The sequence below is a fragment of the Mixophyes fleayi genome, chromosome 12 (assembly GCF_038048845.1).
Source record: "Mixophyes fleayi isolate aMixFle1 chromosome 12, aMixFle1.hap1, whole genome shotgun sequence".
NCBI lineage: Eukaryota > Metazoa > Chordata > Amphibia > Anura > Limnodynastidae > Mixophyes > Mixophyes fleayi.
This window is the reverse complement of record NC_134413.1, coordinates 35467905-35494057: the sequence shown is the minus strand read 5'-3', so window position 1 is coordinate 35494057 and position 26153 is coordinate 35467905. Positions and strand designations below refer to the sequence as shown.

The following is a 26153-nucleotide window of genomic DNA, read 5'->3' as shown; positions in this document are numbered from 1 at the left end:
ATAATGAATGGAAACATCACTAATAAGCTTTTATTTCACTTAGCGTTTAATTTGTGTTCTGGTGACTGAGATATATTACATTTGATTATTCTGTAGATCCCTTTTACTCTGTGTTTGTTCATTTGGTGTTGTGTAGGAACAGCCTATATTTTACTTCTACGGCACAGACAATTGCACTAAGTTGAACTGGACCTCATGGGGGAGATGTTTAGGAATGATTGTACATGAAGTAGGCTATACATCTGTATCATATTTGACATCTTTCAGTTATGTCATGTTTGATTATATTTTGTAATCGTATTAACCCCTCCCCCCTATATCTGTCACTCAGAAATATCACTATTTATAATCCTCCTTTTAGTAGACAGGAAGGTGTGTTCCCACCGCTTGTGCTTTTCCCTATGCCTACATTTCTCCACCAGAGACCACCAATATTACCACTGTCTAGGCATAGAATTATGGACAAGTTGCAAGAGGTGCGTGCGTGCGTGCGTGCGTGTGTGTATGTCAATGTCTCCTAGGTGCCATTGTGTGTGTGTATTTCATAGGTTCAGCACCACCATCTTCCTTCATGTGTATGTTGCCCAGGAAGCAATAACCCTGCCCTTCAACCACGAGAGAGGCAAATAATATGTGGAAGTATGTCAATATCTAGCCTTCCCCCATACTTGTAGGTACAGATTTAAAGGACATTGGATTCTTAGAAGCAGGTGTAAAAAAACAAACAAAATTGGTCTGAATTCAAAAGTTGTTTTCAGATGTAATTTCTACATGACTTGCTTTGTTTAGGTTATCAATAAATATGGAGATTTATATGGAGCTGACCGAATTGCAGAACTCCTGGGACTGGATAAAAACGCCTTGGACTTCAGCCCGGTGGAAAAGACCAAAATAGAAGAGGGATCACTTGTATCATGGTGTGTACAAAAAGTATAGAGCATCGATCTGCAGATTATACTGGAGTTAATAAATATGGACCATCTACCACATACATCATGCAATCGCACTCACTTCTTGATTGTACAGTTTTATTTGTCAATACTGTACCAAATTTGACACAGAAATCTTTTTCTCATTAGTTCAATGCAGTGGAGAAAGTCAGTGTAGTTCTTCATACATATTGGCTCCTGTCAGAGTCCATCCAGCTTACATCATACATATACCTCTAATTTACATATAGTCATTAGCCTTGGGATCAGATACGTTTAAACAGTTTGCATAATGTTGACCTTGAGGTGACATTCTAGAACGAAATTTCCATATCATTTAAAAGTGAACTTTTCATGCGTTGAAGTGAATGATCTTTTATTTTTTTTTCTCTGTCTCCTGCAGTGATCATAATGATCACAGGAAATTCCTAATTAGGAATAGCTGTAAGAAAATATTCCAGGCGCTAAATATGAAAAATAAAATATGAATTATGAGTTTGTTTGTAATGTGTTATAGGTAATGTATATTACAAGGGTCTCTGCATCCATTTTTGTCTGTTACCATAACCCCCCCCCCCCCCATCAAAAATGCAGCCATTCCGTAAGATCCATTTAGTAAAGTGATCATGATTGCGACAACTTTACTATGGATTATTTGCTGGGACTGGCTACCTCAGTAGGTAAGAAGAGAAAACGTATGTTGTTAAATCTGAAGAATAAAACGGCTTTGTATAATTTTGGTTTGTGTCTGTAATGCTTTATTGTCTTCTGCAGGTTAAGTTCCATTGATATGAAGTATCACATCTGGAAGCTTGGGGTGGTCTTTACTGACAATGTACGTATCGTCCTCCTGATATACAATAAACTGGATGTCAGTAAATGTGGCCTTTCTTTATTAAACGTGCAGTCACATTGTCATTCAACCAACATTGTTCTTTTAATTCCTTTTTCAGTCCTTCCTTTACCTTGCTTGGTACACGACCATGTCAATACTTGGACACTACAACAACTTCTTCTTTGCTGCTCATCTTCTGGACATTGCAATGGGTTTCAAGACCCTGAGAACCATTCTGTCCTCCGTTACCCACAATGGAAAACAAGTGAGCATATCCTGTGTCTGTGAGGTCTTAGATGTGTAATAAATCAGAGAAGAGCAATTAATCTTAGATTATGGCATAGATTACTAGCTGATTGCAATGTTTTCTAAAATAGACAGCAGAATTAAAAAAAAATAAAAAAATATGAAAGCCTTGGACTGTAGCATGGCCTGGTTTACAGCAGTGGCATGCATGGTGTATGACTCACTGAATCCACTAATACGCTCACATTACTCATGCAGGAAAGAGGCCTGCCTGGCTGCAGACAGCTGAATTAAGTGCTGCTCGTTTCACAGATCAAACTCTGGCATTGTGCACTTAAACCACCAAGTCTTTATGAATAGCTAGACTATGCAGGACAGTTCTAAATGGATATCCATAAAAATGTGTAGGCTGTTTGTAAAGTCCTTCTGATAATGGTACTACATCAGTCTGTAATTATTGCCACTTGTACAGGTGCTTGTACTATGACCGTGTGCATTTCTAAGGAGAGATTTGCTGTTTGAAAAGTGAATATACAGAACCTTCTCCTACATACAGAAAATGGAACAAACTTTGTAAAGCTGTAAGATCGATTCCACACACTTGTAACGTCAGTAAGAACATTTAGCTTCCATCTTTGAAATTCACCAACCCTCCTCCCTTGCTGTCGCTGACATACTATGAACTCCTCTCTCCCTTTCTCTCTACTGTCAGCTTCTAGTCACTGATGTTTGTTGTAGCTTTCTCATGAATTATTGAGACCAAGCAGCTGCTTTAAACACTCACAGCATGCACTATTAATTTTTACCTGCTGGATTAAGAAAACCTGCAGATTCCTGCCATCGGCTTAAAGTGGCAGTTTCTCTATTAAATTCTATTTCATTCATTTAAAAATGTAGTGGCAGTTTCATGTTACAAAATTAAAATATTTATATACGTTCCTCACAAAATATGCATAATTCCTGCATTTTTGTAATAACATATTTATTTCTCACAAAGTTACAAAATATGCACCCAAATTTAAGGATTAAGAAAATGTTCTACAGAAATTTCCCTTTAGTGTTGTTTACTAATAAAGGCTAACTCCTCTCTCATGAAGATTTTTCCGGTTCCTGCATCTCCTTGCATCTTCAAAGGTCCTGTAGTTGTGAGTCCCTGTGTACTACCTGGCCTCTTCACTGCATTATCTTACTGTAGTGTAGATATCTATTTAGTTCAGTCAAATAGACATTGGATTAGAGGGAGGTCAGCTACATGCTCATTTCAACTCAGACCGCTGAAGATGCCAGGAGCTGCAGAACAGGTGCTGTTGGAGAATGTATGTAGCAAACACAAATATAATAGCACCACCATTTCCTCACTCTCCCGTCCGCTGCCTTGGTTTCACACTTGACTTTACCCTATGCTTTATTCCTTACATCCAGGCTCTCTCTCAGTCCTGTTGCCTCCACCTTTGATATATTGCTAGTGTCACGGCAATAGGGTATCTGGGATCCATCTCGGGACCCCTGGGACTATCTGTGGCAGGAGTGTAGTGGAAACTGGGAGGAGGAACCACACAGAAGATAACAACTGGAATCTGTAAACAAGCAGGTGGAATGAAGGTGAATCCACACGAGGAATAAATAACCAAAGTATTTATTTCAGCAGGCAGAATGAAGCTGAATTCACACAAGGGTTAATGGTTTGCAGTTCATATAACAGCAACAAGATGAAGTTGAACTCACTCAGATAAGTCCATTGCACAGCAGCAGGATGAGGCTTAATTCACTCAGAGGGTAAATGGTGGAGATCTGTATACAGCAGGAGGATTAAAGCAGCAACCAGGATGAAGCTGAAGTCACATGAAGGATTGAGATCTGTATACAGCAGGCAGAATGAAACAGCAAAACAAACAGCAACTATGGCGATCTGTATCCAGGAATTAGGAAAGTGTTGCACTGGCAATTTGCTGAGTGTATGAGGAGACTCTTATAGTCTGCAGAGGAAGCCAATTGGTGAATGAGATCAGGTGTTCAGACTCAGCAGGATATTAAGGAAATGTCTCATCCAAGATGGCAGCCTCCAGTACTGCAGACAGAAGTCACGCTTGTCCCAGGATAAAATGCTGCATTTGACCAGGAGAGAGATGTACGGTGATATGGTACCGCTGAGTGGTGTAACCAGGACTAAGACCCCGATTCGTGACAGTACCCCCCTTCTCGAACGGTGGCCACTGGACACCTAACATGGGGCGTAACAGGAAATTTCTGCTGGAATTTTTTGACTAAGGCGGGTGCACGAACATCAGAGGCTTTGATCCAAGACCTCTCTTCAGGGCCATTGCCCTTGCAATCGACCAGATATTACTGATGATTATTTTGAAAGCGAGAGTCCACGATGGCCTTTATCTCGTATTCCTCTCATTGTTCAGTCTGAATGGGGGGTGAACCAGCTTTAGGAGAATAAAATCTGTTCAACACCAATGGTTTTAGAAGGGAAATGTGAAAGGTTGGTACCTTGAAATACTCTGGCCGGTGGCAGTCACTTTAACGGTGCTGATAACACCGACAGTGACTACCACGAACAAAAATAAACAAAACTCACTTGCCCGACTCCTAATAAATGATGATTGACCTTAAGAATGACAAAACAAGTCCCCGACAGTGTGCTAGCAAATCATGATCACCAGTAATAATGCCATACTATTTTGACGTAATTTTAAAAATAGTGCTATAGTGGTCGCAATTTAAAGCGGCAATGCCGCTTCTCATCGGACCTATCTCTTACACTTAGGCTTAGCGTTAGGAATATGGTTAGCAATAGGAATAGGGTTACAGACGCAGCATTGCCGCTTTAAAAATAATGATATACAGGTCGCAATTTAAATTGACGTCAAAACAGTCTGCCGTTAATTACTGCTGATCATGATTTCTTAGCACACTGTCGGGGACTTGTTTTGTCATTCTTAAGGACAGTCATCATTTATTAGGAGTCGGTCAAGTGAGTTTTGTTTATTTTTTTTCATCCTACTGCCCGTCGTTTTTACCAGCTTTGTAAATTCATACCCCACCCACTCTGGCAACTGAAGTTTGTAGGAAACGGGGTTGATTACTTTGGAGATTTTGAATGGACTGATGAAGCGAGGGGCAAACTTAATGGAAAGTACTCTGAGGCGGAGATTGCGGGTAGATAGCCAAACTGTGTCTCCAATTTTCAGGTCAGGAATGGCTTTACGTTTCTTATCTACTCAAAGGCTCTCACAACTATAAGATTTGAGCAAAGACTCGCGGACCTGCCGCCAGTTGTCTTCAAATTTTCTCAGAGCTGTTTCAGAGGCTGAAACAGAAGTTGCAAGTAACGGGGAAAATACTGGTACCTGAAGATGAAGTCCATAAACCATGAAAAATGGAGTAAAAGAAGATGTCTCATGATAGTGAGAGTTGTGAGCGAATTCTGCCCAGGGAAGCAGAGTTGACCAATCGTCCTGAGAGGAGGATACATAGAGCCTGATAAAAGTTTGTAGATCCTGGTTGAATTTTTCTGTCTGACCGTTAGACTGTGGATGGTATGAGGAAGAGAAGTTCAGTTTAACTTGGAAGGCTTTACACAAAGAGCGCCAGAATTTAGCTATAAACTGAAGTCCTCGGTCAGACACGATCTCCTCAGGACATGTAAGCGGAAAATCTCCTTGATGAAAACTTGGGCACGTATAGGAGCAGCTGGAAGACCTTGGAGTGGGATGACGTGTGCCATTTTTGAAAATCTGTCAAGCACTACCCCTATAGTGTTAAATGTGTTAGAACTCGGCAGATCAGTAATGAAATCCATGGATATGTGGTCCATGGACAGGAAGGAATCGGCAGCGGTAGTAGCAAACCGGCTGGAGCTTGCCTGGAACTTTTATGTTGAGCACACTTGGAACAGGCTGCGACAAACAGTTCAACATCTTTAAGAAGAGTAGGCCACCAATAACTCATTTGTATAAGAGCATGTGTCTTCTGCACACCAGCGTGTCCTGCAAATTTAGAACAGTGCGCCCAGTTGAGAAGTTTCTTGCATAGGGATTCTGCCACATAAGTTTTGCCATGATGAGGAATTGGCTCAGGTTTGGTGGCTGCGATGCGTGTAGGACTGATAATAGGTCGTGGTTCAGAAGGATTGGGATCCTCATTCTAAACTATTGACCATGGCATCTGCCTTACAGTTCTTAGAGCCAGATGGGCATTCGACCACGAGGGAGATGTACGGTGATATGGTACCGCAGAGTGGTGTAAACAGGACTAAGATCCCAATTTGTGACAGTTAAACTACACCATTTACTTATCATGCATGCTACCAAAACTCTTACCCATTGTCTCATCATCTTCCGCCTTGACTACTGCAATTTCCTGCTATCTGGAATTCCCCTCACTCCTCTATCCCCACTTCTCTCCATCTTAAATGCAGCAGCAAAAACTGATCTTCCTCTCTCAATGCTCCACATCTGCTGCACCACTTTAGTAATTTCTACACTGGCTCCCTGTGTTCTCCAGAATCCAATTGAAATTACTCATCCTTACCTACAAAGCCTTAACACCACCACCCCATCATACATCTCAAATCTCATATGAAAATATTCTCCCTCCCGTCCTCTTAGATTTACTTCTGACCTGTGCCTCATCTCTGGTAACTGTCCCTCACGCCCTCTCAATTGTGCTACCCGCTTATGGAATTCCCTACCATGCCCAATCGGGCTTTCCCACAGCATTCAAATCTTTTAGATGCTTTCTGAAAAGTCATCTCTATATATGACCCTCACAACTATTCCAATCTCCATAATGAACCACACACGCTCCTCTAGTTTCAGCTGTTTCGGCTCCAATTAGAATGTAAGTTGTCTTATGTGCAGCCTTTAATTTGTTTACCTTGTATGTCCCTGTTTTTATGTATGACATAATTTTCACTAATGTATGACACTGTCGAGCACTGTGGCTCCTTACACATAAACAATAATAATTACAAGACCCAAAAACAAATATACCAGAGCTACAAACCGCACAATCTTATTACACCACAAATTAACACCTTATAACAAAACTACAAACACCACTTGCATAACACATAACTACAAACACTCAAAACATTTTAATGTCACCCTGCTCACAGCTCTACCCTAAGTTTCTCCCTAAAGGAACACCACTCTGTTATTATGCATGCAAATAACAATCCATTATATTATACAATTATTAGATACTGGAAAGATTCCTTAATAAATTTGAAATTATTAAAAGAGAAAATAAATATTAGACAGTCCATGGTATATATAGTAGCATTACATTTATTTTTGATAATGTATTCATTTTATTATCCTGTTATTTTCTAATGTTAAGTTGGCTATGACTTGTTCTCGTTATCTTGTTCTCTAAACTAACATTTATAGTTATTTGATGTTGAATACTTTTGTGTCAAAAAAGACAAAAGTATTATAGGAGTGATACCTTTATTGGCTAACCAAAAGAAATTGTTATATTTGCTAACTTTCAGAGCACAGAGGCCCCTTCATCAGGCAAGTTTACAAATGAATGATTGAGAAAAGGGCACAACATTTAAGAGATGTTACATCAAGCAATTTGTACAGGGAAGGGGGGGGATAAATCATAAAGATAATCTAAACTAATAAAACAGAGGTTTTCGTAACGGATGGAAGAGTTTAGAAATCTGGGGGTATATTTACAAAACGGCGGGTTTGAAAAAGTGGATATGTTGCCTATAGCAACCAATCAGATTCTATCTATCATTTATTTAGTGAATTCTACAAAATGAAAGCTAGAATCTGATTGGTTGCTATAGGCAACATCTCCACTTCTTCAAACCCGCAGTTTAGTAAATCTAACCCCTGGAGTCACTTTGCTGTGGGGTGTGAAGTGTGTCTGTGTAGTGGGTCATAAATCCAGGTGTTAGGTTGAGTCAATGACTGGAATGTTCTTATCAGCATGAATTCCCAGACTTTTCTCTCCCTGTCATTTTTTAAAAAAAACTTTCAGTATTAAGACTTTTAAATCTGTCATACTGTGTCTTGGGTCCAGAGAAGTGTTTACCAACAGGAGTGTCCAGAGTCGTCTTTATTGTGCGTCTGTGTAGATTCATGCTGGATCGCAGTTTCTGCTTGGTCTCCCCAATGTAGATTCCCTCAGGGCATCTTCTACACTGTATTATGTACACCACATTGGAGGATGTACATGAGCGTACTTCTGTTATATTGATGATTTGCTACTAATCTGGACTGGCTCTGAAGATAAGCTGCTGACTTACCATAAAAACTTCAACAAATTTCACTCAACCATTAGACTTACTCTTAACTACTCACGATCTCAGATACATTTTCTGGATATGACCCTATACAATAAAAACAATATTCTTGCTGATAAGAATGAATTCATGCTGATAAGAACATTCTAGTTATTGACTCAAGAATTCAACCTAACACCTGGATCTATGACCCACTTATCTTCATGATGTACCCCCCCCTTCCCTGTACAAATTGCTTGATGTAACATCTCTTAAATGTTGTGCCCTTTTCTCAGTCATTAATTTGTAAAGTTGCCTGATGAAGGGGCCTCTGTGCTCTGAACGCTAGCAAATTCAAAAAAAAAATTTGGTTAGCCAATAAAGGTATCACTCCTATAATACTTTTGTCTTTTTTGACAAAAGTATTATAGGAGTGATATCATCACATAGATTTTTCTGGCTGACATGGTACAGCAATATAAAAATAATAAAATAAAATTGTTTTGCTACACATTTTGATTTATGGAGTTAAAAAGTTATCTGTAAATCTAACATTCTGTAACAAAAAAAAACTTTTTATTAGCAGGGGAGGGGTCATAACTCCAATTTTATTAATTCTATCCATTGTTTCTTAAACCCTCTGGATGTTTACAAAACTCCAGAATATGAGACCATTATCACTGACTGGACATTTATAAACACTGCTGTGTGTGATGTGATTCTCAGACCAATGACAGTCTGGGTTCTAGTGTGGGAGCCAGTTACATTCCACTTAGTGCCTTATTTCCCATTCACTGTACAGATTGTTGAATGCTGTGTATATCTAGTGTGGAAATAACAGGCACTACATCATTAGAAAGGGAAACCATCTGACATCACAGAAAAATGTCCTACTGCAGAGCAGGCCAGGAAGCTGCAAAGGAGACCCGAGTCAGGATTGGCTGTCAAGCAGTAGCAATTAACCCATATGGTCCTACCCTCTGTGTAACCGAAATTACACTACATTATCTATTAATGCTGGGAATATGATAAACCTTGAGGGGTCTCTTTTGGTGGCAACAAAAGGTTAAAAGTAAAATAAAAATTAAAGAAAAAATGTATTTATGGGAATGGTTGACCCACATCTCTTATGACATTCTATTTCTCAAGACTCTGTTTTGTTCTACCTAAAGTGATACTAACAGATGATACTATTCTTTCACCTTGAGTCACAGGTAATTATACTTTAGGGATAACGCCATGTTGTTCCTCCCCAGTTGGTGCTAACAGTTGGTCTTCTGGCGGTGGTTGTTTACCTTTACACAGTTGTGGCCTTCAACTTTTTCCGGAAATTTTACAACAAGAGTGAGGATGAAGACGATCCTGATATGAAGTGTGATGATATGATGACGGTATGTCCAACATGTTACCGGCAAGGCGGAAATAATAATAACAAGTTATGAAACAGCAGCTTTAATACCTAAAAGTAATGATTCCCAGCTACACCACATGCATCACCTTGCTTAAATGAACATACCCTTATCAATTCATGACTCAAATATTGAGTCATGTTGTTGCATGACTCAATATGTTGCAGACCAGAACTTAATACATATGAGGTAATAGTTTTACATATTAAGTGCCTGTCAGTATATTCTCACAATAAATTATTTGTTCTTCTATAAACTTTGTTCCCTTTCAATGTTTCTGGATGCCTGCATGATAGACAATGGGACTGTAACACCTGTGCATTCAACCAGTACACAGGTTTCATCTTTTACATCTTCAGTATTTGGGTAATATCACACAAGTGATTAAAATTTCAGAATGCAGAACTGGAACTAGTGTTTATACACTCTACAACCACTAGTTCAGAGTCTCCATTCATTACTATGGGTCAGTGCTTTAGCGATTAAACGCATTACTTAAATGCTTGAATTTTCATTGCTCTTTTGACATTACCCTTTAGCAGCACATGCTCTGTAATTCCTTGCCAGTCAGTCTCTCAGCACTCAATGATCTTGCAGACCAGACTAATTAGAGCATGTTCTCCTTGCAGTGTTATTTATTCCACATGTACGTGGGTGTGAGAGCCGGAGGAGGCATTGGAGATGAGATTGAGGACCCTGCTGGTGACCCTTATGAGATGTATCGTATTGTATTTGACATCACCTTCTTCTTCTTTGTTATTGTTATACTCCTGGCCATTATTCAAGGCAAGTATATCTCTTATAGAGCTGTGACCTACTAGAGATATTTAAAAGGGCTAAACTGCTATCCAGTCACAGTATTGGTGCAAGAAACACAGACCACCAGTCTATCAATTGAAATACATTACTGCCCTAATTGCTTTAGCAGGATCAACCGGATTTTCACTTAAATATATGAATGATTTTCCATGCACAACTTCATGTATAACAGATTATGAACAAATTCTAGTTACATTGTTGATTCTTAAAGATTTTTATATACGGACCCAGACAAAGAATTTGTCATATTTGTCATATGCCAGCACAGTCACATATCAGAAGAAAACAGAGCTCCCCCTGGCAAATTGAACGTAGCCATATTGGGAACATGATACAATGCCTTTGTGCTTTCTAAATACTCAGTTTTTCTATTCTGAAACAGGTTTGATCATTGATGCCTTTGGGGAACTGAGAGACCAACAAGAACAAGTGAGAGAAGATATGGAGGTATGAAGAAAAGTTATTATACCAAATATGTGCAATCATTACAAGTCAACTACCCAACACATATGATTAGCTATTTATTGCAACTATACTATATGCAAAGCCATAATTTACCAAAACTTTTAACATTATCATCTCAGTGGGAAGCAAGGTGGCTAATTGGTTAGCACTTCTGCCTCACAGCTCTGGGTTCAATTGCCGACCATGGCCTTATCTGTGTGGAGTTGGTATGTTCTCCCCGTGTTTGCGTGGGTTTCCTCCGGGTGCTCTGGTTTCCTCCTACACTCGAAAAATATACCAGTAGGTTAATTGGCTGCTGTCAAAATTGACCCTAGTCTCTCTCTCCCTCTCTCTGTATGTTAGGAAATTTAGACCGTAAGCTCCAATGGGGCAGGGACTGATATGAATGAGTTCTCTGTACAGCGCTGCGGAATCAGTGGTGCTATAGAAGTAAATGGTGGCGGTGATGATGATGATATAACTGCCCAGTGGCTGGCTTGATGTGTTATTCTGGTTGTTTATAACCAAATCCTCTTAGGATTGTTTTGTTTTTCGGATGTATCCATATGATCAAAATCTTATTGGCAAATTGAAAATCTGGTTGACAACTAATTGTGTGTGGAACCCTGGGGGCATTTAGTTTGAACAGATTTCGATGGTCAAGCTGAATAACCAAATTGCTCTTGATTGTGTGTGTCCAAATTGGTCACTTGACTGATTAATGCGAGTCTGCAGTTGCTTCAGGTACTCAAACATGAGACACAAATATTCTCTGTACTGTACAGCACTATGGAAATTGGTGGTGCTACATAAATAAATGATGATGAACATAGATATACAAGAGCTACACCTATGATAATAGGGATACTGATGCTGTATAATATGAGTTTACATAAACAAATGTAAGGTATACAATCCTAAATGGAGCTGTCCTAATGTATTTTATTATTTTCTATGCAGACAAAATGTTTCATTTGTGGAATTGGAAATGATTACTTTGATACGACACCGCATGGCTTTGAAACACATACTTTACAAGAGCACAACTTGGCTAACTATCTGTGAGTATATACCAAGTTCAATGTATGATCCTCAGTGACCAATAATAATGTACTTTGTAACAACTGTGTCAAGTAGGGACATCGACTACTGAGCAATATCCAGACATAGAGTAAGGAGTATGCTGATAATATGTGCATATAGGTGTATACAACTGATGAAAAGCATTTCATGTGCAGGCTAAGACACAGCTGGAGGATTTCATCTACTCTGACCTTATCAAGCAGAAGCTCAGTGGCCACAGGTGTCAGATGTTAATTCCTACAGGATATCTACAAATGTCTCTTGGAGTCAGCTCATATCTTGCTGATTGTCTTACTTTTAACTGCTGGTAGATAGGGCCATGAAGTGCTAGTGGCCCCAACCGCTTCCTCCAAGGGGCCGGAGCTGTCACCGCTCCTGTCAGCTGCCACCAAACATAACTGTTTTGGGTACGTGTTCCAGTAACTGCTCCTCTACTCCCTATATATTGACCATGAGGAATAACTGTTTATATAGCCTCAGTGATTTCAATATTCAGCCTGCTGGAGCATTAAAATTAGCTGCTGGATTACTTTAAGTATTTTACACTAAGCAAGGTTCCCCAATCACTGAAAACCTAAACTGTCAACCCCCCACCACAGAAAAATCTAAAGGGCTGTCTACAACAGAGATATACAGGACTACCTGGAGTGACAAAGAAACCTGTCTGATTTGTAGGTCTGTTTAATAAACGAGATCCCTTTCCCCTCACTAATACTGTTGCGGTGCTTATCTGCCACAAATGTTCAAACATCAAGCCGTCCTTATTCAGAGCTCATTACCAATAACCACTAGCAGTGCTCATCAATCCACATCTTATCTCTTCCATTCATGCGACATCTCTATCCTTGTTTCAGGTTCTTTCTCATGTATATCATTAATAAGGACGAAACTGAACACACCGGTCAGGTAGGTAATTTCTGTCACTCTTTTAGGGACGTGTTTGCAAACCCTGTTTTTGTATTGTAAAATAGTAGCTTGTAAACATTTTTAAATACCAATCACTTTTCTGTGCTGTGACAAACATCCAGCTCTAAAGCTTCTTTGTGAAAAAAAATGTAATGCTGAAATACGAACAAATATAAAAGACAACAGGTTCAGTTCCACTATGAAATACTATTTACATTCCATGAAGTTATAAAATGACAGTTTTAATAATAGCATATATATATAAAAAAAAAAAAGAATATAAACTCAGCCAGTGGTCGAAGTGGCAGTATGGAAAATGTAAGTGAATGGCGTTTGATAGTTTTATAATGAAGGCGGTATGACAAGTGGCGATATAGCATAGCACCATATATCAGCCCACTTTGACCACTGCTTTCTATTATATATAATGTAGTAATATCCTATATCTATTAGATTGAATGTTAGTGCAATTAATGAAAAAAATGCAATATGTCCAATAAGACAACACAGTGACAAGAAACAAATAAATATTTTTTACTAACTATATAGTACACGCAATTCACAGTATGTTTAGTGTCCAATTAGCAGAAAATTTAGAGATCCAAAGTTGACATATGATTGTGTTCAATATAATCCATAATATAATACCTGAAGATTCTATTCTTATTATTCATATCCACTGTAAACGCCACACTTGATAAATAGTTCCTAAATATCCTCCACTTCTTCTATACAGCGTTGTATGAATTAAATTGCTGCAGGTCAAGTGATTGGTGTAACATGCACTGTTCAGAAGTGATCTGGCTGTGTTCAGGTAAACAAGGACATGTCACTCCCTCCTCCAATGGCATTCACACTCCTGAGAGTGGAATCCACTATCAGGCACATTCTTTTTCTTGTAATTTACTAACTACCTAATGCATGCATCTTGTGTAGGTCATTGTTCATTTGATATACCTTTATGAAAGAGGAGGTTTGTTTTTGTTTTTAGCGGTGTAGGTGTTATCAGAAAGATAGTGTTAACGAGAATTAATACATAGAAGGTAAAATATCTGATGTATGGAGAGAGCCCTTTATAACAACAGAGGGTAGAAGACTGCTCATTTATTCTCTTTTTTGACCTCTTGTAGTGATTTGATATTTTTATAGCCCGTTGATACATCTGAGACATGACCAAGTATCTTATAACCAAGTGACCAGCCGGTCATGGATTTTTTTTTTTACAAAATGGATCCCTGGCTACAAATGTAGCTACTCCCCTCTACATGGTGATTGCTGGGCTTCTGGCAGAGCACCTCTTGCACCTCTCTCTGAACAACAATCCCAATCCACCACAGGCTTCACTAGAACCTTTCTTTATTAACATAATGAGCCACTAAGAGCTTGTGTCTGTGACATACCAGTTACTATCATATCCTGTTTACAGTGAATCTAAGTGCACTTATATGTAGGGTTGAAACAGGATATAGATATACTCCTGAACTACACAGCCTTTATTTATCACTATCTGACCAAACACCACTTCCTGTATTGAATATGTGTTTCCAAGTGGCATGTTTCCAAGTGGCATGGCCTCACTGCGAGGAGACAGCTCATTTGCAGCAGAGGGCTTGGTTACCTGGGCAATTGTCATGTCAGACTACTGATTTCTTTGACAAATGTCAATATACAGTATTTCTCCTACATCCTATCTGGGAGACAATGGTACCTTGGTTTGAGAAAAGACCACAGATGCTGTTCGCTAAATAGTTACATTTTTGAGAAATAAGAATGAGTGAGGTTAGGAGAATGAATAAAACTCAGTTCAGCTTTAGTGCCCAAGGAGTTGGGCAGGTTTTTCTGTGGACTGCAAATGGCAGATTCCAAGATGGCCATTAACATTGGTTTCATATCATCATACCATTCACCCCCCCTTCCCAAAGGAGTGTTTGGGGCATATTTAGTGGCCAGTTAATACCCCTGATTAGGGTGGATGTCATTAGGGGCATAGGAGCTATTGCCAGGAGGCTCCATTTCCACTGTGCCAATGGGGCTGGAGGACACCCCTGTAAATAGTTCCTCCCCATTGCTGGGCTTCTCGTCTGGTGAAAGTTTGAAAACTGCCAGAAGAATATCACTCTATAGAATATCTGTCTGGAAGAGTATCTCTCCAGCTGTACTAGTCTGTGACTGCCTTCCTGCTATCGGGCTGAAGCTCTTCTCCTCTGGGTGTTCTCCTCTAGGGCTTCTGCGTAATTTAAAAGAAATAATAGTTGTCTTTCCTTTGTCTTCTCATCTCTTTGAGCTCCAGGGAGAGGCATGGGCTACAACAAGAAATGGCCTATTCTGCATAGCATATCCCTTAATCACTGAGGACATAGCTAAGTGGGAACAGCCGCCAACTTTGGATACTGCCGTAGTTCAAGAAATTATTATTATTTATAAGGCACCACAAATGCACCAGATACAAAAGCAAGTAACAAATAGATGAGGTAATACATATGAGTAGCACAGGTGAGTGTGAGTAATGCTATGGGGACTCACACAGAGTGCACCAAAAGACGTGACAGGACATACGAGTGACCGTAGACAGACATGGGAGAATAAGTAGAGAGGACCCTGCCCGCAATGGCTTACATTCTAAAGGGAGGGGTGGTAAGAGATAGTAGGACCAACTGGGAGAAAAATTTATATGGCAGACAAGGAAGAGTAAGTGATGGATGGAATGGTTAGGAGGTGGTAGGATAGACAAGCTTGAAAAGGTGACTTTTGAGTGAGCATTTGAAGGATTGAAGCATGGGGGAGAGTCGAGTGAGACAGGGTATGGAGTTCCAAAGATTAGGGGCAACATGGCAGAAGTCTTGGAGGCGAACATGGGAGGAGGTAATGAGAGGTGAATTGAGGCGGAGGTCAAAGGCAGAGCAGAGTAGCCGAGTAAGTATGTGCCCTGAGATATGGTCAGAGATGTAAGGGCTTTGTAAGTGAGGGTAAGGAGCTTGAACTGAATTCTGAAATGGATAGAGAGCCAATGAAGGGATTTATCCAGAGGAGAAGCGAAAGAGGTGCAGTGGGAGAGGAAGATGAGCCTAGCCGCTGCATTGATGTGGCCACTGGTGCAATGCTTAGGCCCACTCTAGCATCAGCGTTGGTTAGCAAGGCATGGAAAAATGGTCTGACCAGCGTCTGGAAGGCTTGAAGTCTGATCGACTTAGGCCAAAGTTGCTCCTGTTGGTGAAATATATCAAAGTGTCAGAATAAATAGGTGACTTGATCTTGACAAACTTATATGTCAGGCTACAGGAGGAAAGAGCCAATTTTTCCCAGTCCACACATCTAAACCTAAAGGACCGAGATGCCGTTCCTTTCATGCCTCTGTTCGCACAAAAGCTCTTCTTCCAGGGGGCAGGCCTTTCCTGCACTCTGGGGCCAGGAAAGGGTTAATCTCTCTGAGAAAGAGCCTGATGGGCTCTATCCCCAGCTAGCTCAGGCAGAAGTGGAAGTTTGTCTTTTGTTGTATCGGAACATATGGAGAACCTACTCTTTAGACCTATGGGTAACAGACATTATTGAAAGGGGTTACATCCTGGACCTTCCAGGGCATCTGCCATAAAGCTTTTTTTTCCACAGGCCTTCTCAAGGAAAAGATATAAAGTCTGGCTCTTTAGACGGCTAATTGCCTTCTTTCTTCAGGAGTGGTTATCCCCATTCCGGAGGAGTAGAAGACTCCGGGGTTTTACTGAAACCTCTTTCTGGTCCAAAGTCAGATAAGTTATTTCAGATCATCTTGAACCTGAAGTCCTTAAACACCAAGCTCCAAGTGGATAGTTCAAGATGGAGTCCCTCAGATTCATTAACGACATGGAGGACAATGAATTGTATGCATCAAGATCATCATATCGCATACCTACATACTCTGATCTGGAATGAGCATCACTACCTAATCAGATTTGCAGTTCAGGGCCCTTCTGTTTGGTCTCACTAATGCGCCACCTATCTTCACAAAGGTCATGGCCACCCTGTTGTGATCTCAGGGAATTACCTGGATGATCGTCTTCTCAAAGTTGAGCCCACTTTCCTGCAGACTTACCTGCAATGAACATTCCAGATATTTCAAAATCGAAAATCTAACCTGCACCCTGAAACAGTATCCTTTGATTTGGAACTAGAGAGTATTCCTTGCAGAAGATAAGATCTGGACCCTCCAGGTTTTGGTGAGGAGAGTTGTGGACCTCAACCGTCCCATCAGTTCTTGTCTGCATAGTGATGGGGAAGATGCAATTAAGCATGCCAGGTTGCAATCTCAGATGTTTCAGCTAGACATGTTAAGAAAGTAGAGGAGGTCCAGGATGGTGACCTCAGCTGCAGGAAAAACTTCTGTCAAAGTCCATTCCATCAAAAGGACCTTCGTCATTTGACTTTAATGGCATGGTTTGGTGCGAACGCACTTAATTTCACCCTTCTTTTAGGTTTTGGTGTCTTCTTTCCTTTCTCCAGGATGAACTGAAGTGTGAAATGCTCACCATTCTCACAAACCACATACGTCTTCTACACCCTATAATAGTTTTGGGCCAAAACTGACATTTTAGCTTTCAGCATAGTCTGAATAACTTCTTTAAACAATCCCTTGGCTCTCAAGGTAGCAGTGTCCACCAGATAGGATGTAGGAGAAAAGAGGATGTTTATACTTACATTAAATTCATTGCTGTGGGGGGGTGGGGGGGGGATACTGCAGTCCTACCATTACATTCAGTGTTTAGTTCTGTTGTTTGGATTGTGTGTTTTGGTTAGTATTCTTGTGTTTACCATATCCTTTGCATGTTATCAACTGGGGTTTGAAAAAGGGAGGAGCTTCTGTCTCAACCCAAAGTAGCAGTGTCTCCTAGATGGATTCAGAGAACATAGTTATAAAAATCCTCTTTTATTGATTCATTAAATGATTGAGAATAAGGTTGACGCTAATCCTGGAATATTATGCAGGACTGTACAGAGAATATGTAATCATTCACATCTTTCCTTGGCTAGTTGAAGCTCACAGTCTACATTCCCTACCACACACAGACGAGTCAGTTTTTGTCAGGAGCCAAATAACTTGCCTGTAAATCTGGGATTGTGGGAAACCTATGCAAATGATGTGTATGCATGAATGCTCTTTGTACATCGTTATAGTGGGTGCAATGTTGCCTAATATCCATTGTTATCTTTGCAATTTGGATGTACTACGTCTTTGAGGGAAATGGCCTAAATTAAGTAAATTGATAGACTATTCCCATAGTAAAAAATTATACCAAGCTCATCACAGATTAAAGTTCACAAACAAAAACTATTACAATGCTTAAAACCTTTTAAATTTAGCATAAATCACACACAATACATTGAAAGTGCCAAAAATAATAAGTGCTAGTAGTATTGTTGTTATAAAAGACAATGGATCTATCCCAATGAATCAAAAGTGAACCTACTTACCTAATAGTAAAACATGTATTTATTGTACCATGATTGCCCTTTAGAATGTCTGAACATTGCTTCTTTCAGATAGTGAGGCAGGGAAATCTCAACTTCCGTATTAAAATGAGAGTACATTTTTAATGGTTTAGTTTCAGCAAAATGTAATAAATGATTCATATACTGACATTCCGGCTCACATTTGTAAGAAACAAACCAGACATTGGGGAACTGCAATTTGATAGCGTCAAGGGGAAAAGGCCGACCACATACTGTTAAAACACTAACCCAGTTATGCCTGTGGCTCTTCATAAGAGGTCAGTTGTACAGAATACTCAGAACTTCTCTTGGCAGATGAAAAGCGAATATTTGCTTATCCGCACTTCAGACATATATGACATAAAATTAAGGATGATGCCCACAATGAACATCAATTTATGCTTATACAAATGTACACCAACATCTTTTACCAAGAAATGGTAAATGTGTAAAAGTGTCCCTGCAAGCTTACACTAGCATGCAAAAGTTTGGAATCATTAAGCCATTTCTTGCTTTTTGAAAGAATTCATAATTTATTTTTTAATCAAGTTACCTTTAAATTGACCTGTCACAGCATATTATTTTATTCAATATAACTGTTCTATTCCTCAAAATATATAGCAATTACAGCTTTGCAGACATTTTCCATTCCAGCTGTCAGTTTTTGAAGATATTAGGGGGGGAAATCTGTGCCTGTGACTTCTGTAGCTCTTCCCAGAGGTGCGACTTTCTTGCAGGACATTTTTCCTTACGGTCAAGCTCATTCCACATGTGCTCAATAGAGCTCTAGCAATTGTGGCGGACAGTCCATGAAAGACGGTGCTCCAGCTCCCTGTTTCTCCATCAAATAGTTTTTGCATAGCTTAGAAAAATGGTTAGGATTTTTGTCCTGCTGCTTGATGAAATTTGCACCAAACAAGCGCTGACCACAGGGGATGGCATGACTTTGTAAAAGGGTAGTAAATCTTCTCTTTCATTATTCCTTGCACTTTGTGTAAATCTCTCACCTTACCAGCACCAAAACAGCTCCATACCATTAAATTTCCTCCACCATGCTTGACAGAATGGATCAAGCATCTTTTTATTTGCTCTACATTTCAGCATTTTCTCCTCTTCGAGCCAAACACCTCAATCTTAGACTCATCTGTTCACCAGACTCTCTTCCATTCATCTACCATCCAACGTCTGTGTTATTTTGCCCATTTTAAGCTTTTCTTTCCCCCCTATTTGCCAATTTCAATTATTGTTTTTTCACTGCACCTCTGCCTATAAGGCCAGCATCCCGGAGTTGTCTTTTTACTGTTGCAGATGACTACAGTATTTGGCATGTGCTATTTAAGAAAGCTGCCAACTCAGGACCTGTAAGACGTTTGTTTTCTCAAACTGCAGATTGATGTATTTATCTTCTTGTGCATCTGGGCCTTCCACTTCTTTTCCTGTCCTGGTTAGATCCAGTTGGCTCTTTTCTATCAAATACGTAGTAGACACCGCTGTATGAAATCTTCAGTTTCTTGGCAATCTGACACATGGAATAACCTCCATTTCTGGAAACAACAATAGACTAACATGTTGCCTGAGAAAGCTTTATTGTTTGCCTATTTTTGAAAACAGTTAGGACACTGGAGTAATGGCTACTGAAAATTGAACTTTGTAGTCATATGTGAATATATTTAAATCAATTAATTTGAAAAAAACAAGACATTTGTTAGTGAGTTCATACTTTTGCATCCTAATGTATATAGGAGTGGACACTCCAGACACAAATTAAATTTATTGGGCTAATAAAAGTTGCAAATGGGGGCTAAATTATCCGTCGGTATTCAAGACACAGTAAAAATTGTTTAGAGATTTTTCATGGAGAACAGACTATGTATGGGTCACAATTGATGTCCAGTCTCTCTATACTTCCATTGATCACAAGAAGGGCATTGAAGCATCTAGACACTTCCTAGATTTGGATAATAGTCTCACTCTAGCGCATAAAGATTTTATTTGTGTCCTTATGGATTCTATCTTGACTCATAACTATTTTAAATTCATGGACCAATTTTATATACAGACATGTGGCACTGCTATGGGGACTATTTTTGCCCCTAGCTTTGCCAATCTTTTTATGGGTCAGTGGGGGGTGTGTTTTATATATCAATCAGAGAAATATAAGGAGAACATTAAATTTTATCAAAGGTACATTGATGACATAGTTATGGTTTGGGAAAGTGACCCACAGTCTTTAGAGGAGTTTTTAGGCTCTCTCGATATGAATGAGCACAACTTAAAGTTCACAGCTAAGTACGATCCTTTACAAGTGTAATTTTTAGATCTTATCTTAATTCAACGGGATGGCAGGGTTATTACCAAAAATTTCTTTAAAAATGTTGATTCCGACAGTTATCTGCACTTTAAGAGTTACCACCAGAAAAAATGGAAAACAAACATCCTGTTTTCACAATTTAATCGTATTAAGCGAAACGGTAGTGACCCTATAACATGTAATGAACAATTGGCAATTTATCATGATAGATTTCTTGAGAGAGGGTATCCTGCAAATCTCCTTGCAGGTGCTCTAAACAAAGTTGATAATATAGATAGATCCTCATTACTTGATTACACTAAGAAAGAGCAGAGAGCCAGTAATGATGAAGTTAACTTTATCACTGGTTACAGTAACGGCGAAAATCAAATAAGATCAGTGTTTTTGAAACACTGGGGTATCCTTAAGAGGGATCCGATTTTAAATAGCATTCTATCTGACAGACCGAATATTATTTTCAGAAAGAGCCGTAATCTTAAGGACATGTTGACTCCAAGTTTACTTAAAGTAAATAAAGGCCGTTCTTCTACCTTTTTGGAATGTAAAGGAAGTATAAAATGTAACCACTGTAATGTTTGTAGATAAATGAATACCAACAACAAAAAAAATTCTAATTCCGATGGGAGTAGGAGTTTTACCATCACTAGCCTTATGAATTGCACTTCTTCATCTGTGGTGTACCTATTGGAGTGCTCCTGTGGTTTAAGGTACGTGGGCAAAACTAAAAGATTGCTTAAGCTGCGCATTCAGGAGCACTTAAGGAACATTAAGAATAAAGTATTAAGTCACTCCGTACCTAAACATTTCTTTTATGTACATCAAGCAGATCCTAAGCATTTAAAATTTCTGGCTATAGAACACGTGGTGCAAGGTCCTAGAGTTGGTGACTTAGGTAAAAAGCTAGTGCAGCGTGAGATGTATTGGATTTACACACTCAATACTTTGTCACCCTCTGGACTTAATGAAGGTTTTGAAGTGGCTCCTTTTTTGTGACATTTTTTGTGTGACATTTAGATGATTCTTTCATGATACATTGTAGTTTGACCATATTCCGTGTTATAATATGTAACGTTATGTTTTAATTGTATGTTCTATTGCCTTTAAGCTTATATATTATCTGTTGTTTAGGCTGCCTCCTATTTTATAATTGTTATTATGTTTCTTATATACTAGTCACTATTATATCAATTTAAATAAATAAACATACATATAAACGGACCCTATATATAGTACTTATTGCCAACCTTTGTACTGTATTGTATTATGTTTTTTCGCTGCTTTGTGCATCTTGGCACATCTTTGACATGCGCAGTCTGATCGGTGGGGTGCCGATCTTGCACATGTGCACTGACATCTTGTTAGTCCAGGTTGTGTACGGACATTAGGATATGTCATCTGTGAGCATGGGCAGTTCGACCGTCACCAGGCCGGTTCTGCACATGCGCGGATGCCTCTCTTCCGGTTCGAAGTGCGCACTCGCAAAATGGCGCGATGCACTATTTATAGAGGTGCCGTTTTTGACAGTTGATATTTGTCTTTTCTCCTGATGAAGTCTGTTTACAGACGAAACACGTTGAGTTTTGCTATTTTATTCATCACACTGCCATCGCTGACCAGATAGGCTTGTTATCTGCTTCTGGATGTGTAAGTAACTACTTTTTTTAATAAATGTGAATTTTTGGGATACTATATCTGTGTTCCCTTGTCTAATTTCTGAGGCAATCAACTGGTTATCCCGCTGTGGCTGAAGAGTGATTTAACCATTACAGATAAGCCTCAAAGCTTTTGCTTCTGGTACGCATACATCTGCACCAGTGTGACCTGGGTGTTTCTTATCTAGTACAGTGTTTAATGGGATTTACTGAGTGATATGTGGCTCTGTGTGATTCCTTACCAGCCTTAATAGCTTACATATCTGTTATACCTTCATCTACACCAGCATCTTTGGGTGTTAATCCGGTGGAACTCTCTGGTTCACTCTACTTTGGTGATTAGGTTCCTTTTCTGGACTCCTGTTTGGCTCCATTATATTACTGTACTACACTATTGTGCGCCTCCTCCTTCATTTTTATTCTAGGTTTATTCCTGCTACACAGTTTGGTTTACAGAGGATTGGCAGCCGCCCGCACAGGGGAAGTGTGTTTTTAGAAGGAACCAGTTCAAGATTTTATTGTTGGACTTCCTATTATTTCTGTACTGGTATTGTGTCCTAGCGCCATTTGTATCATATATATATATATATATATATACATACATACACACACACACACACACAATCTATCATGCATTCTTCCAACTATCGCCTGCTGCCTATATTGTCAAACTATCAAATCCCATTTCCTTACCACCCCTTCTAAATTTATACTAAAACCACCAATTCATATAAGATAAATGGATATCTATAAAAAAAGGTTGTAAAAGCAAGCTTCACCTACAGGTATAAGAACAAAATAAAAGCAGAAATACTTTGTTGGGGTAAGTAAGGTAAAGCTGGCTCTAACTTTAGCCATCTGTGTCATAAAGGGAGGATTTTGATAGTGACCAGATCAGACATCACATAGACACTAGATCTCAATTTAGCATTACTCAACTTTGGAATGTAGAGGAAAATGTATAGTTAAATATATCTTGTCTAAGCTATTCATATTATGCAAAAGCTTATTCATCCATACATGTGACAGTGATGCATTTATTCCCTCGCTGGATTTTGCGTAATGTGCACATCTCATATTGGCAACTAACAAGTTACATTTACACATTCCACTAACACAACATATAGGATATTTTGGTTTCATAAGATTATGTATTTCATCAATTTAATACCACAATGCTAACACGCACTCAAACAGCAGCCAATTAACGATTTCAATTCAGTGATAAATAAAGCAGTAGATATTAAGATGCCAAATTATCTTTCCAGAAATAATCCAGATCATCATTTTTCTTATGTCTTATGCAGGAATCTTATGTCTGGAAGATGTATCAGGAGAGATGTTGGGACTTCTTCCCAGCGGGTGACTGTTTCCGCAAGCAATATGAAGACCAGCTTGGATAATGAACTGACATTAACCTAACAGCCAAATCCATGGGGAAGGGACTGAAACTGGAACAGAAACTTGCCCAATGGGGCACATTTACTAATAGACCACCTCTGCCCAACAAGGCCACACGTTGCTTGTCTGGATCCATGTCATTTCAGTAAAACCAAGGACGTATATTACATACAAAGGTCTATAAGAAATGTGCAATGAAATACCAGATTTATAGAACAAAAAAAATCACTACAGTACATCAATAAACGGATGCTCTACCATGCTCACTTAGCCATAGTGCATTTGTTGAGTCACTGAAAATAATAATTCTAATAAAAACAAAAAACAAAACAGTAGACCTTATTTGGAGCAAATCAGAAAAGACCTACAGCCAAAAGTTTACGAATGAACCATTGATGTTCAGCCTGACTACCCACTTCCCAGCATCTCCCAATATTCTCAGTCACATAAACATGGGCAGACATCTTGTAATTAAAATGCCACACCTGGCTGCCCCAGAATTAAAGGGCTAATTGACACACACTGCACAAAATTTACCTTCACACCAACAGCTAAATCATCTCTGCCAGATTGATTCCATGTCCGGAGAAGCATGCAGAGGTTATTTCCTGTTTTTTACTTTCATATTGAGGCTTTTGAATATGTCACTAAGAAAAAATTACAAATCTGACGCTAGTCACAGACGCCAAGTTTATCAAAGTTTGCTGCATCTGTTTTTGAGAATGTTTGTGCTCTGGAGCCTGAAAGAATTCAATCGGACATACACAGGCTAATACAGTCATGGCCTTAGGTATTACAGGTGAGGTGCTGAGTACATCTATTGCTCAGAACTATACAAGTTTACCTATGTAAGATAGTCTAATCTATGGAAGGTGGTAAGATTTAGCAGTAATTTTTGAAGCTTCAGGCAGTTGAAGGTAAAGATAGTAAGGGAAAAGTTACTCCTTAACACTTTTTCGACCCTGAACTTAATCGATTAAGTGCCTTAACCGTCTGTAGACGTAGCTATGCAAGATGTTTTCTTTTTCATGTTAGTATATTAGATTGACGAAATACACAAGAATTGTGCTGTTCTTTGTCTTACTGTATGAAATGAGAAGCTGCATTAAGTTGCTATTTAGTTTTTCTTTCGATGACAGTTTGTTGTTATTTAAAGAAACTGGAATGTATCTTAAATTATATTCTCTTAAATGGAAATCTTATGCCAAATTCAAGCACTGCTTTCTGGTCATTGGTAAGTGCTGTAGTGAAGCTGCTAACTTTATGCATTTTTCTTCAAATACAATAAAGTGCCCATCGCAATAAATAAATGATAAACCAGCTGAGGTGTTTGTCTTACTGTGCAGACACAAGACGTCAGGTGACACCAGACACTTCATATCAAATGGATGTTTCAATGGTTTCCGGATATTCAAAGGCACAAAGCTCCAGGAATTAGGCAAACAGAATACACAAGATTACTTTTTGTTTTGCACTAATGCCTGTTTAGCAGATTACATGATTTAGTATCAGGGGCAGGGGGGCATTTTATCACCCCCACCCCAAATTTTGCCAGCCCTCCCCTGTTTAGTATTATACAGAATGATTGTTGACTTCACTTAAAACATTTAGAGGTGCTTGACGTCAACCAGTAGCAAAATGAAGGAAAGAAGATATTTATTGTAGACAGAAATGGTCACAACTCCCAGTTACAAGTAATCTTCATTTTGACATAGCCACAACACTGTTCACATTACATGTCATCATGCGATCATACTGTCCAGCCAGTCCTCTAGATCCTCAGGAGTCACAGCTTTGTGTTTTTCTTCAGCAGCTAAGCAGGCAAGATCTGTCATAGGAGAGGTTGCTGAAACACAATGGTAAGCGGAGATAAGTATATATGTCTGGACCGGACAAATGTTATTGTAGTTTTACATATATGTGTCACTTACCTTCACAAAAAATAGGTGAGAATGTTGCTATTTTAAAGAATGATAATGCAAACTTTTAGGTTGTGTAGACCTCAGACCCTCCCAATCAGGATCACATAATGTGAGTTCTAGTAGATTGAAATATAAATAACGTAGTTTTGACAAACCCTCAATTTAAATGGGATGAGTGAAAATCAGATTTGGACAAATAAACTACTGTGTGTAGTATCTTCCTGTACTTGTGTCCATCTGCTCTCTACATTATAGCATGTTAAACACTGTATAGTCTGAGATAAAGTTTAGAGACCTCCCCTTAGACTATAACTGCACACTTCCAGCATCTCTACCTTCACTGTGTCATTCTATTTTGTCTGTTTGACAGTTCCCCTGCCTTTAAAGAGTCACGTGCGTTCTTCCCTCTGAGTGACATCCTCCCCATGGAGTATGACAGACCAGCTTACACATATTGTCCTGGCACTACTTTAGCGGTTAATGTGGCAT

The 26153-nt window shown here is 39.2% G+C and overlaps 2 protein-coding genes across 2 annotated transcripts in view; one reads left to right on the top strand and one right to left on the bottom strand.

Moving 5' to 3' along the window:
* The window catches only part of RYR3 (ryanodine receptor 3), a 467844-nt gene extending 442782 nt beyond the window's left edge, over positions 1-25062 (top strand). The window contains exons 96-104 of the mRNA XM_075193561.1: positions 790-917; positions 1704-1764; positions 1883-2029; positions 9514-9648; positions 10296-10452; positions 10868-10932; positions 11890-11990; positions 12867-12918; positions 23649-25062. Coding sequence (XP_075049662.1) covers positions 790-917; positions 1704-1764; positions 1883-2029; positions 9514-9648; positions 10296-10452; positions 10868-10932; positions 11890-11990; positions 12867-12918; positions 23649-23744 — 942 coding nt within the window. The 3' untranslated portion in view covers positions 23745-25062. The remainder of the gene's footprint in view (positions 1-789; positions 918-1703; positions 1765-1882; positions 2030-9513; positions 9649-10295; positions 10453-10867; positions 10933-11889; positions 11991-12866; positions 12919-23648) is intronic.
* Positions 25063-25381: 319 nt separating this feature from the next.
* Positions 25382-26153, bottom strand: part of AVEN (apoptosis and caspase activation inhibitor) — a 308235-nt gene continuing 307463 nt past the window's right edge. Inside the window, exon 6 of the mRNA XM_075193568.1 lies at positions 25382-25588. Coding sequence (XP_075049669.1) covers positions 25485-25588 — 104 coding nt within the window. The 3' untranslated portion in view covers positions 25382-25484. The remainder of the gene's footprint in view (positions 25589-26153) is intronic.